Source organism: Cyrtonyx montezumae, unplaced genomic scaffold (assembly GCF_038088225.1).
Source record: "Cyrtonyx montezumae isolate F1298 unplaced genomic scaffold, pur_monq_1.0 scaffold_23, whole genome shotgun sequence".
Lineage (NCBI taxonomy): Eukaryota > Metazoa > Chordata > Aves > Galliformes > Odontophoridae > Cyrtonyx > Cyrtonyx montezumae.
The window spans coordinates 5,367,765-5,381,762 of NW_027071970.1; the positions used below are offsets into that span (position 1 = coordinate 5,367,765).

The 13,998-nt window shown below is 53.4% G+C and overlaps 1 protein-coding gene across 1 annotated transcript in view; it reads left to right on the top strand.

Moving 5' to 3' along the window:
- The first annotated feature begins 330 nt into the window (after positions 1-330).
- MN1 (MN1 proto-oncogene, transcriptional regulator) overlaps positions 331-13,998 on the top strand; it is a 36,402-nt gene continuing 22,734 nt past the window's right edge. Inside the window, exon 1 of the mRNA XM_065738958.1 lies at positions 331-3,867. Coding sequence (XP_065595030.1) covers positions 390-3,867 — 3,478 coding nt within the window. The 5' untranslated portion in view covers positions 331-389. The remainder of the gene's footprint in view (positions 3,868-13,998) is intronic.

Consider the following 13,998-nt stretch of genomic DNA (forward strand, 5'->3'; position numbering starts at 1 on the left):
CGCGGCGCTCATTGGCGCAGCCCCGATGGCTGAAATTCATCGCTGAAATGCAAAACTTGTTGCTGCTCCGCCAGCGCCGGCTGAGAGCGGGGGAGCGCGCGCGAGGGGAGCGCCGCGGAGCCCTCCGAGCGCCCGCACGCAGCGCCCGCCCCGGCCCCGGCCCCGCCGCCGCCCCCGGGGCCCCGCGCGTCCGGCGGACGGCGATGCGGCGCGCGGCTCCCGGGCGCCGGAGGAGCCTATGAGCGGCGGCGCGGCGCCCCGTCGGCTCCCGGGCAGCGCAGCGCCGGGCGGCAGCGAGCGGAGAGGCGCGGGGTGAGCGCGGGCGGGCGCGGCGCGATGTGAGCGGGGCGGCGGGCGGCGGGCGGCCATGCGCTTGTGAGCCGCGCAGGATGTTCGGGCTGGAGCAGTTCGAGCCGCAGATGAGCAGCCGGAGCGGCGGGCAGGGAGAGCGCGGCTTCGGGCAGCCCGGACTGAGCATGAGCGCGCACTTCAAGGCGCCGGCCTTTCCCGGCGGCGGCCCGGCGGCCGCGGTGGACCCGGCCCTGGGCGCGCTGGGAGAGCCGCCCCTCCTCGGCATGAACATGAGCCTGCCCGGCGACGGCTACGGCTTCCCGGGCCGCGGCCCCGCCGAGCTGCACGGCGCCGGCATGCAGCCGCCCGTGCACGGCTTCTTCGGCGGGCAGCAGCCGCACGGCGGCCACGGCGGCGCGCACCACCCGCACCAACACCAACACCAGCACCAGCACCAGCACCAGCACCAGCCGCACTTCGGCGGCAACTTCGGGCCCGACCCCGGCGCCTCCTGCGTGCACGGCGGCCGCCTCCTGGGCTACAGCGGCGCGCTGGGCGGGCAGACGGCGTTCGCCGACGGCTACGAGCACATGGCCGAGAGCCAGGGCGCCGAGGGCTTCGGACAGCAGCGCGCCGGGAACCTGCCCGACTTCCAGCAGCACAGCGCCGGCGCCTCCGGACACGCCGTGCCGGCGCCCTGCCTGCCCCTCGACCAGTCCCCCAACCGCGCCGCCTCCTTCCACGGGCTGCCGGCTGCCGGCTCGTCCGAGCCCCACGGCCTGGAGCAGCGGCGGCTCCCCGCGCAGGACTCGCTGGAATACAATTACCCCGGCGACGGCCCCGCCGCGCACTTCGAGCTGCCCGTCTTCTCGCCGTCGGAACCCGAGGGGCAGCTGCCGCACTACGGCGGCGGGCGGCAGGTGCCGGCGGGCGGCGGCTTCGGGGGGACGGCGCTGCCCCGGGCGCCAGGCATGGCCGTGGCCAAGGCGCAGCCCCCGCCGCCGCAGCAGCAGCCGCCGCAGCAGCAGCAGCAGCAGCAGCAGCAGCACGGCGTTTTCTTCGAGCGCTTCGGGGGAGCGCGGAAGATGCCCGCCAGCCTGGAGCCGGGGGCCAGCGCCAGGCACCCGCTGATGCAGCAGCAGCAGCCGCAGCAGCCGCCGGGCTTGCTGGCCAGACAGAACTCCTGCCCGCCGGCCATCCCTAGGCAACAGCAAACGGAAGCCAACGCTCCCAACCCCAACTTGCAGGACAATGGGCCGATAATGCAGAACCAGCACGCACAGTTTGAATACCCTATTCACAGACTGGAGAACAGGAATATGCATCCCTACGCCGACCCCGTGTTTAATATGCAGCACCCTCCTCCTCCGCAACAGCCACCAAATCAAAGACTGCAGCACTTCGATGCCCCCTACGTGAGCGTCGCCAAGCGGCCGCGCTTCGACTTCCCCGCCAACCCCGGCGTCGAACGCTGCGCCTCGTGGGCCGGCGGCATGCACGGCCCCGCCATGGAGAGCCACCTCTCCCCGACGGCGTACCCGGGGCTGCCGGGCGACTTCACCCCGCCGGCACCCGACACTTTCGGGGGACCGCTGCCGCACGGCGGCCCCGAGCACCCGGCGCTGGCGCAGCGCCAGAACGCGGCCCTGGTGATGAAGCAGATGGCCTCGCGCAGCCAGCAGCGCCTGCGGCCGCCCAGCCTGCAGCAGCTGGGGCACCACGGCGACGTGGGACCTCCCGGCTCCCTGCCGCCACCGCCCGGCTTCGAGCGCGAGGCCGCCGTCAACGCCGCCCGCGGCTTCGACGCTCCGGGGCCGCACTTGGCTCCTGACGGCACGTGGTTCGCGGGGCCGCCGCCTCCCGGGGAGCTGCTGCCGCGACGCATGGCGGGGCCGGGGCTGCCGGCCGAGGCGGCCCCCCACGAGCTGGGCCTGCAGCCGGGCGGTGCGGCCGTGCTCTTCCGGCCAGGTGCTGGCGCACTGGGGCTGCAGGAGCCGCTGCGGATGGCGGCCGAAGGCCCCGCGCAGGCATTGCCCTCGCCCGGCGTCCACCCGCCCTTCGCGCCCGCCATGAGCGGCCTCACGCAGCTGCAGTCCCCGGGCGGTGGCGTGGCCCTTCCCGGTGCGGCAGCCGAGCGCCGTGGCCCCGCTGACTTTGCGGCCCAGCCCGGTTTCCCCTTTGGGGCAGCAGCGCGGCAGCCCCCGGCCCACGGCAGCGCGCCCGCCCTCAGCGCCTCACCGGGGGCCTACCCACCGCCCCCACCCGAGTTCCCTCCGCCGCCGCCACCACCGCGGCCTGCTGCCAGCAAGCTGGGTGCGCTGTCGCTGGGCTCCTTCAGCAAGCCGGCCGGCAAGGACAACGTCTTCGGACAGAGTTGCCTGGCCGCCCTCTCCACCGCCTGCCAGAACATGATCGCCAGCTTGGGCGCCCCCAACCTCAACGTCACCTTCAACAAGAAGAGCCCGGCAGAGGCCAAGCGCAAGCTGAGCCAGGCCGAGCCCGACCCGCCGCCGCCGCCCGCTGCCACGGACTACTTCCCAGCGGGGCCGACGGCGGGCGGGGGCACGGGCAAAGCCGCCCCGCTGCTGCCCGCGGAGAGCAGCCTCTCGCCCGGTTTCACACTGGAACCGGCGGCCGGCGGCGAGGGGAAGGCGGGCGGCGGGCGGGGGCGGGGCCGCCGGAAACGGGACAGCGGGCACGTCAGCCCCGGCACCTTCTTTGAGAAGTTCTCGGCTGCGGAGGGCGGTGGGGCGGGCGTCAGCCCGGGACAGCCTGCACCTCCGGCCGCGGGGGGTCCGCCGGGGGCCGCGGGCACGGAGCGTGGCGGGGGGACACCCCACGACAAGCCCCTGACCTCACCCTCCTGGGGCAAGGGCGGAGAGCTGCTGCTGGGCGAGCAGCCTGACCTCATGTCCTCGCTGGACAGCGGCATCCAGAGCGTGACCAAGTCGGACGGCGGCTCCCCGCACGTGGACTTCGCCGACGAGGTCAGCACCAGCTACGGCAACGAAGACGAGGTGTCCTCCAGCTCTGACAATGCCGGCCCCAAGCCCACGCGCAGCCCGCTGCTGGGCAGCTCGCCCAAGCTGCCCCGTGGGGAGCACGCGCTGCTCAACGGACAGAAGCCCCTGGCCCTTGGCCTCCTCAATACATCTACCTCGACACCCGACAGCTATGGGCTCAGCAGCACAGCGGGCGCACACCCCGGCACGCCGGGCATGGAGCAGGTGCGGACCCCCACCAGCACCTCGGCCCAGGACGAGATCCACCCCCTGGAGATCCTGCAGGCGCAGATCCAGCTCCAGCGGCAGCAGTTCAGCATCTCGGAAGACCAACCCTTGGGGCTGAAGAGCAAAAAGGGGGAGTGTGCGGGGCAGAATGGGGACAGTGACCTGGGCGGGTGTTGCTCGGAGGGCGTCAAGAGTGCCATGAGCACCATTGACCTGGACTCCCTGATGGCAGAGCACAACTCCACCTGGTACCTGCCTGGAGAGAAGGCCCTGATGGAGGGGCAGGAGGAGGACAAGCCCATGGCTCCGTGGGAGAAGCCCAAGCCCCCGAACCCCAGCAAAGAAGGTATCTACTGTCCTGCGCGTGTCCTGGCCCACGGGGGGCGGGTGGGGACTACTGGCTGCTGTTGGGGTTGCCAGGCACGCACCAACCTCACTCTGCCCCATGTTGCAGTGGGGCAGCAGCTCTGGGGACAAAGCGTCCGCAGCCCTTCTGGGCCCCAGGTCATGGTTGTGAGCTTGATGGCTACCTGCAGAGCACTGTGGGGGCTCAGCCAGGCGCTGATTGGGGGGGTACTGGGGTGCTGCTCATCTGCTGTGCTTTGCAGCCGCTTCCTCTGAGCTGTTAGGTCTGCCCAAGCTGTGGGGGTATTTGTTAGTGATCCTCCTCCAGTTTCAGGTATTTTCCTGCATGCTCGGTAGCAGGGCAATGCTCTTGGCGTTCATTTCTTTAGTAGAAAGGGAATTTAAATTCAGGCTCTGGGTCCACTGGTGTAAAACTTGCTTAGTTGGCAGATGTTCCATTTTGGCATTCATTGTCATTTTTGATCCTTCCCTATGCCCGTGGGGCACCATAATTCTCCAAGCTCTGAAAAAAATATATTTTCATGGAGAACTCCCCATGATAAAGGCTGTTTAAGATAGAGGCGATTATGGATTCAGTTGGTTTCTGCTCTGCCGGGTCACAGCTGTGTTTCTGAGCCACCTGCCTGCCGTGGGGTCGTTACAATAGACACACGTGTGTGTGAGGGCACACGGGCGGCTGTGCGACGCGCCACAAGTGCACGTGCATGATTTACACACTAGAAATGCATCATTTCAGCCCAGGAAAGTTGCTGTTTCGGTACGATGGTGTAGTTGGGAATTGTTTGCGTTACGCTTGGTCTTGCAGTCTGACTTTTTGCTGCGTTCCATGCTCGGTAACCTCACTAAGAAAGGTGTTGGGAAATGAGATGGAGCTCAGGTGCTTGGAGCACCGTTGGTTTCCCACTCCCAGTTCTGGTCGGCGCTCCAGCTTCGGCTTTCTGAAGCGTGAATCCTAGCCCCCACTGTTTGTCTCTTTGTTCATGGTTAATGCCCAGCTCAGGAGACTCTCATTTGAAGCGAGAGTGTTTAGCATGCACAGCAGACTGTAGGAAGCCCATCAGCATTCTCCGTGCTTCACCCAGGCAAGGACATAAATTGGTTTGTTTGGGGCCTTTCTTTTCCATTTTTAAATGGAGTTGCACACAGCATCCTTCCTGGCCCCTTCTCTTTTATTGTTTCTTGTACACAACATCTCGATCTGACTGGATCAATAGCTAGTTAGCACAAATCACAGCTCCTGTCAGTTCCACCTTGGCAGCCTCGGCACACAGACGCGCTCACCCTCCCTCCGTCATACATGCGCTCCCCCTCACACACACATATGCACAGCCGTGAACGCGCCGCGTTGTGCTTAAAAACAGATTTCGAAAGGATCACTTATTCCTTCAACCCCAATTTCATAGATTAGAGAAGAAAAAAAAAAACAACAGCAGCAAATAGTCTGCACGTTTATTAGAAGTGCAGCTTGGCTTAAAATTCAGTATGTTTTGTGTGTGTGTGTCGTGCAGAGCGCTGCCTTCTTTCACAGCACTCCTACGTGCACTTGGATCACCACTATTCTTAGTAACATCTTGAGCAATAAGTCCCTGGTTGCGATAACCGCAGCGCTGCTGTTAGAATAGTTCATCACTTGGAAGGAAACCATTCCATCAGGGCTTCTATGTAAGGATGGGTTTGGGTGTTTTGGAGGCCAGGCAGAAAGCAGCCAGCCGGTTTTACAGCAGTGGACAGAGGCACTGTTTGGTTTCACCCTTTGGTCATTGGAAGGGTTCAAATGGTAAACTCAGGGACACCAGCAGAGAATTTTCTGTTCCCTGGTATACAGTTCCTTGTGCCGACACACAATGTGGTGGGAGAGAAAATGTTAAATCCCATCATGAAACCTGTGGTCTGCGTTGGTTCTCCTTGGGTGTAGGGAGGGGTGGAGGTGAACACGGAGCCCACCACACCGCCTTCGTGCCGCTCTGTGCTGTGTGTGTGTGTGTGTGTGCACGGGGGGAACGAGGGCTCCTGCTGCTCCACGGCTCTCAGAGGGCTCTCTGTGACAGACAAGCTCCCTAAAACTCAGCAACACCAGGAGCACGCTCGGGTAAAGCCCAGATCGCTGGGGGTGATAAACTTGCTCGAGTTGTTTCGTGGCTGTTTGCACTCCTTACGATTCAGCTCTTTTTTTCATACTCATGCCGGTATTGAAATAATTAGCTAATTACCTAGGAATCTGTGTGCGTTGTGTGATTTAAAGGTAGATGACAACAGATAGTGGCATTTCAGACCGCGGCACACATGCACTTGTATTATTTAACAACCTTTAGTAAGGAGTTTTCTCTGACTTGTAGTTTCTTGTACTACCATCTCTTTTGTGAAGGCCAATCACTTCTTCCCCTAGCTGTAATATCACGCTCGGCTCTGCTGTTCGGCTACAGCTGGGAGAGAAACATCACAGTGCTCAGCCTGGAGAGCCCCTGCTGACTCCGGGTAGCATGGCTCTAGCTGACAAAGAGCAACTCGATCGAATTCATGTGGAAACCAGCGCTAGTTTTTGCTTTGCTCGGTTTCGGTGAAGGCACAGCCATTTCCCGTCAGTGCAATGCTGATTGCTATTGTCGAGGAGCCCACTCACTGAGTACTACTGGGTTCTCAGGGTTCGTTCTTAATTGACATTTGGAAGGTCCCATACTGCGTGTGTCAGGCGAGGACATCCAGATGTAACCTAGAGCCGTGCAGGTGCTGATGACAGAAATCAGGACGCAGTCCGATAACTCCACGGCCGTCGTGCTGTGCTGAGGTGCCAGTGCAGCACTGCGTGCTTTGTGCTTCATCCTTGAGTTGGTGTTAATATTTCACCATAACACTGAACCTATCGTCCCCACGAGCCAGGTGGGCACAACTCCTGGTGAAGCAGTGTGGGACATGTGTAAGTTACTACCAAACGTATTCACAAAGGACAGATTTGGTCCTGCTGAGGCGAAGGGAGCCTTTGTTTTCTTCCTTTTCTTGGCGTGTGCTTTTGTTGTCAATACGACTAAATTCTGCAAGAGGTTTTTTCTTTCGTGGGACGAGGTTTGTTTGCCGAGGCTGAACGTGTCAGATATGTCGCAGGGTATTTCACACACTGGAAAAGCGTTTCGAGCAGCGTATGGTTTGGAAGCATTGTAGGGATTGCTGGAAGTGAGTTCACTGACTGAGCTCGGTGCACTTGGCGGTGATGAATGTGTGCTTCCTGATGCTGCTTTGTTTGCTTGCAAGAGAAGGGGAGAGGTAGAGTTTGCAATATTGCTATTGCCGCTGTAACACAGCAAAGTATGTAATGCACCACTGTGTGAATTTGGTGGCATTTCAGTTCCTCCCGTGGCCGCTCCATTTGCCTTTCCATCTGCAGACCTGCAGCCGTGTCTGAATGAATGCGCGACACCAATGTGTTCTGCACCTTTGTACTTTCTTTTCACAAAGTCTGCTGTCTTACAATGGCACGTTTGGCTGTGGGATAACGGGGATGTTTTGTATGGCAAAATATCCGAATGTGGCCATATGAAATAATAGTGCTAGGCAAAGCACCATGTTTTAAGCCTCTCATTTCACATATATTTATATTAAAAGTGGCACAGTACCTATAGAAAATGTGAAGCCAGCTCTGCGATGAATCTTCAGGTGGCCCACCACGCGTGCTGCTTTTTGTACAGAATTTACCAAAAATGAACAGTTTAATGCCTCATTCCTGGAGCACACTTAGAAAAAGTGACGGGTCACATTGTGCTGATGGGATCCTTCCCATTTTGGTTACCAGCCCCAGCCCACAGCGGCCCCGCATGGCACTGCCTCTGTCCTTGTGCTTTTTTCTTCCACGCTGAAAATCTGAGCCCCTGAAAGCAGCAAAGTTTCATCTGTAGAAACGCATGCCTATGTTTTAGGGGACATATTTAAGGCTGGGGTGGGCATTCTGAAGCACAGCGTTCCTTGTTTGCTTATTTGAGGGGTGTTTCTAAGAGGGAGCTCCTGTTTCTAAGAGGGAGATGTGTTGTTCCATTCTGTGCTTCTCCCCTTGAGCTTTTGGGTGGGGACACACAGAGCGGGGTACCCTACAGAAATTAAATAAGTCTTGGTTGGATTTTTCAGCTCTTAAAATGTAAACCAGGTTTTCTCTATCTGGCCACATACTGATGAGGCAACTGGCGTGTGTAAAAATACCCCCATTCTTCGCTTTTCTTTTGCAGAACTTCTGCTTGTTGTTGTTGATGCCGTTAAGACATGACTGATTATTAAGGCATTACTAATTACTAATGACTAAACGCAAAGACTTTTGGTACAAATTTAATACATTTTGTGAGTGATGTGACAGTGCTTCAGAGCCACATGCCAGGGATCTCGCTCCCCAGGATGCATGTGTGCATTGGTCACTTGCCGCTCCCCAAGGTGGACCACTCCATGTCCGTGTGCTCAGCTCGTGCTGGGTGTCTGTCACGGTGTCTGTCATGTGTGTTGGTTTTCATCTGAGCAAATCTATTTGTGTCTGCTTAGCATTTTAGCTTAAAAACACAGTGCACGACGCTGCACCGTCCCGATTTTCATTCGCTTTTGAGGTTTGTCCGAAGGAGCTTCTTTGGATTGGGAAAATCTGGTTATGTTTAAGTGCTGGCTTGATAGATTTCTGCACTAAAATGAATACAGTTTATTTGAGAGCAAGCACAGCAACAACACGTGTGTGAGCTGTGAGGAGCTCTGCTGGTTCTTTGCTGAATACTGCACGAGAGGCCGCGTGCAGCCTTTCTCTGTTGGCCACACGGCCCGGCATCTTGGATCACTCTTTTTTTTTTTTTTTTTTCTCTTTTGGAGCCTTTAAAAAGCAAGATGCAAAAACTGAGGTGCTCCCTTTTCTTCTTTTAACTCTCTTAGCTTGAGTTCTGGCTGCTGGGCCTTCAGCACTTGGTATTCTTGATCAGATAGAAGCTTTTCATCAGTCAGTGTTTTTTTTTGTTTGGTTTTGGGTTTTTTTTGTGACAAAATATATATTTTCAGAGTTAAGTTTGCATCTCATTAATTTGGTGAATCTGTATTCACCAAATATTAGAGAGCATACAGAGAGCTAATAGAAAGATCATCCTGAGGCTGAGGAAGCGCAGTTAATTGAAAAAGCAGCCATTTGTAAAGTGAGGAAAAACCTGAAACATTTAATCCCCTCATTAAGGGTATACCCTTGATTTAAAATCGAGGGTTTTAATTTGTGGTGTGAAGCAGATGTGTAAAAAAGCTGGAGATGGCCGCATCCTTCCTCCCCTTAACGCTCTCCCAAAATGCAGTTTAAAAAGAATGGCACGACCTCTTTTTTTTTTTTTTTTTTCTTTGAAGTACCCTGAAACCATTTTGCTATGAAGATGTAAATGGATCTATTCACATAGGAAATGGAGGCCGGGCCGGGGTTATCGCCTGCTCAGAATTTTAGCATCTCTTTCCTGGAAAAATCTTTCAGTTTTTCTTTCTTCCCTCCTTTCTCATCCTCTTCTTCCACTGTGACATTTTAAAGCCTTTTGGTCTTGGCTGAGCGAAGGCACGGGGTGACGGGAGGTGGAAGACAGCACAAAACCAGGAATGCAAATGCATCCCAGCGAGGGTCCGTCCCCGGGGAGCGCGTCTCTGCCACCCACTGCTGGAGGTGACGCTCCGATTGTCTGCGGGGTTACAGCGGGCGGGGAGCGGGCGCTGGGAGTGCTCCCGGCTCTTGGCTAGATGGCACAGTTGGTCAAGTCATTACCACGGCGCTTATGGATGCTGGGCTTTGCGTTCGATTTTGATCGCGGTGGAGTCCGTATTAATAAGGTCCCGCACCGTTGTGATTTTTATGGTTGCGTTGCGCCGTAAGTCGACGCCGTGCTTTGTGCCGCGCTTCAGAAACCTGAGAGACGTTCCTGCTGCTGCAGCCGTGCTGTGCCGTGGGGTGCTGGGGTGGCCCTGGGGATGGCAGCCTGGCAGCGGGAGCACCCGTCCCACCGGGAGTCAGCGCGGACAACGCTCTGCTGGCACTGCCCTCCTCCGTGGAGTATCTCTCCTCTCCTGGAAAACAGGCAGCAGTTGCGGTGCTTTGACGTAGCGTGTGAGTGCAGTAACCTGAATGCATCCTGCTATCCGAGCAGCAGGGAAAGAAACCGAAGTGATGGGAAAATATTTTTCACCTCCTCCAGGAATGGAGGGGTAGAAGAATCACGGGTGTTCCTTTGCTTCTCTCTTCTTGGACCGGGGAAGGGGCAGATCCTCCCCAGCCAGTGCGTGCACACGGTGGCTTCAGCTGCTGGAAATAACTGATGTGGCACTCTCTGTTCTTGTGACGTGAGCTCACAGCCCCGATGCGATGCTGCCACGAGCAGGGCATCCCTCACATCTGTGGGACACCTGGGTAACTTCTTGCATTTATTGCTATAGGTGCTTTTGGTCCAACTCGTTTACGTTGCTAAATTTTTATTCATTCTGCAATGTTACACTGAAAAACATTTTTTTTTTTTTTTTGCCCAGTCTGAAGGGTAGCCCTGATTTCAGGCCAAACACTTTTAAAAGCATGAAAAGGATAGAAATGTGCCTATTGTTTGTATTCCACCCCCACCCCCCACAGGGAATTCCACGGTAATCACAATGAAAATTACCACAATCTATGAGACAATAATTCTGATACACTTCAAAAATAGTATTATCATATAAAGTGCGTAACAGCTGCTATTTTATGATGGAACAGATTTTATTGTTGCTGGATGTGGGGTCAAATACTTGTAACACATTATTGATTTAAACAAATCAGAAGCACAAGTGTGTTTTTGAAGATAAAATCAGTATGATTTTTCTTTTCTGATTTTTATTGTTGTTGGACATTGTAGTTCCTCCTCTGCCTCTAAATAAGGCACATGCTTTTCTTTGTATGCTGGGAGAAACAGCTCGCATCCCAATTCCAGCTGCTCTCTGTACAAGTCCTTAATTTTAGAGGCAGAGCAGAAATTAGGGCTGGTTCAAGTACAATTAAAACGTCATGTTACTGAGTTTGAGATAGGAGCACTACGAAAGAAAAGAGGGACTGCTGAGTGACATCTTCCTCCTCATTCTTTTTTATCGCTTTTAGTCAACAGGACGTTTCGTACCATCTTTTTATTATTATTTATGGTAGCTGTCTGCAGAATGGGTATGAATTCAGCTGGCTCTGAAGTGGTGCAGGGAGGCAACTGTCAGAGGGAAAGCTACAGCAGGAACCTCAGCGTTTTGCTTTAAACTTAAACTCTGTGCATGCAAAATAAGACTGTATATTACACGATGAAGCGGTTTGTTCTGTGGATATACCACATTCCTGAATTTACTTGAACTGAGGTACGTATGAGAACTGAAGAAATCAATTTGCTGCTCTTGGGTACAGCACTTCTCCGGGCTGCAGGGCAGGTGTGGTGTGGTCTGGGCTCAAAAAGTGCAGCCTCAATTTCTTGCTGCTGCTGTGGCACTGTGACTGTCGTTTTTATGGGGGCTGACAAATGCTGCTTTATTTATTTATTTATTTATTTAAACAAAGCAATGAAGTTTTACTCAAATAATCATCCAAATCCTCTTGTATTTTCGAGTAATTTTTTTTTCCAGAGCAGTTTGTACAAATGATCCTCAAATACACATTATGCAACAGAACAGATTAAAAATCTCTTCCTTCAGTCAGATAAGTGTGAACTCCAGGAGCTGGAAAAACATACAGTTGGAGAGACTGTGATGTAATTAAGTTTTTATGTCTACCTATTAAGCATAATGAAGGGTTGGTTGCTGGCCTTAAATTTGGAAAGAGCTTACTGTAAAGCTTAAAGCAGGAGTAGATTCCTTTAATTACTGCATTGTAGTGAGAAGTATGGCTAGGTAAAGGCAATAAAAACTATTCACTGTCCAATTGTATTTACATTGCTGCTACGCTTACATACATCTAGTCTGAAGAATAGAATGATTTGTTATAACTGATTTTCAGAAATAAGCTAAAAAAAGTCAAAGAATATCAAATGAGCAATGGTTAGAAAATACAAAGCTCTGACTTATTTTATGAGCCCTGATACATGATTTGGGGAATGGTTATTTGTATATTAACACAGGGCCAATATGCTGCTTTGTTCTGTAGTTGAATTTCAGATACTTGATTCTAAAATCTAGAATTTTAACAACTTTGGATTTTCTGTTTTCTCTTAATCGTGTCAGAGCAAACCTCACCACGTGTGGTCCAGGCAGTTCTGAGTCTGCTTTCACTTTTCCTTGAGTTCATTGCTTTTAGCTGATTGGCAGTGCATCAGGAAAACCTGGATCCTGGTGTTGATGGTTTGAAACGGTTGTTTAGATTGTATCTAGTTTCCAGTTGTGTGGAACTCTAAGTAGAGAGAAGCAAGCATTTATTCACAATGATGAAAAGTTTTTATGTTGCATGTACTAGAAACTACTATTATAACTCTGAATATTCCAGTGCAGTCATTCAGTAATACCACAAAACCATTTTACTCCATATATATATATGTCTGGGGCTTGACTGCATTGAAGAGGAGCTGGTTTTGCTTCACACATAGGACAGGTGAAAGACCAAACCTTTTCTTCTCCATTAGAAGAAACCTAACCTACATCCTTTCTCCTGTCCTTGGCAAAAATGTGGCTTATGTCATCAAGACAGAGGGCTTTTCCCCTCTGCTCCTTGCTCCCATCCTTTAAGACATACTGTATTTGCCTTTTGCCCCATTTCTGTGGAGCTTCTCTCAGAACCTGCTTTAGGGAGGCTGTGTTTTAATCATTTTTAAAGATGGCTTCTGATTTCCACAGTGGTCTGGCCCAAATAGAAATGTGAAAAGTTCCCATTACTGAGCTGTAAAAGAATACTGTAAATGGATTATGCAGAGAAAACCATTTAGATAAAAATGCAATTTTCCCTTTCACACACACTGCTAAGAATTAATAGCACGTTCTTTCTAAATGGGTACTTCTGTATTATATTTTCACCTTAATGAAATTCTTTCTAAAACAGGAGTGTTTCATTTAAAATTTTAGAGCAAAATTGATCTGTCTTTAATCCTCATTGCTCCCCCCCCCCCCCCCACACCTCCAGCTGAAAAGGCCCTTGTAGGCCACCTTGGAACTTTCTGGAAAATACCTGGTGGACTCAAGGTGTGTGCTTCAGACAGTGTCGCAGTTTGCCTCTGTTCCTTCTTCTGGGTGTGTGCTTTGGGGCCTCTCTTGCCCACATCACCGTTGTGCTTTCCCATTGAGTGAGGTGTGTGCTGGTAGTGCTCCTACTGGCTCCATTGGCCAGCAACACCAAGGTGTTGCTCACCAAGCCGTGTCTGCAAGAACTGGAGCTGCCCCACTGTGCTGTGCCTCAGCGATTCAGGCTGGAGATCCTACAGCATGGGGGAGTACTCACAGAGCTAATTTTGGGAGTCAGGAGTTTCTTTCCATCTGCGGCGTTCGTATTTCTGTGCTGTTTTCTTTTTTAGAGCAATTCTATCAAAGCAGGCCCCAGTGTGTGGCTTCATGCAGTCGTGGGTCATTAGCTCGTACGTGTGAAAGCCGAGGTATTTTTCTTCCTTCTTGCAGCTCTTCCTTGGATTGGAAGAATAGCTCTGTGATGTGAGTGAGTAATGGTGATTCTCCGTTGATAGAGGTGTGTGTGCAACGCACATGCGTGTTTGGGTTACAGCAAATTTACAGTAACACTGTAGACAGCAAGTTGCAAGCAATAGCAAATCAAAGCATACATTTGTGTTTTCTTTGACTGTTTCCTTTTTAATAAAGGGGTTCAAATGGTGAGAATAAAACTCTGTGGTAGACATAGGACTAATAGAAAGATGCCTGCTTGGAGCAGCTTCTTGCTGCCGAGCTGCCATGTGGAAAATGCTTTTGTTAAAGAAACTGTTAGGTGTTCTCACAGTACTAATAAAATAGAACCCAGGTATAAACAAGTCTTCGAATGATGAAGGTGTGGACAGGAATGAATGCACCTGAAAGCCTTCATGTTCGAAGTGGAAATACACTTTGGCAGTAGCACCGAGGAGCCATTTCCATGGTTTTTGTGACAAACCTCTCTTTGAAGACTTTTTGCTTGGGATGCCCTCTGAAATGTGAAATACTGAAGGAA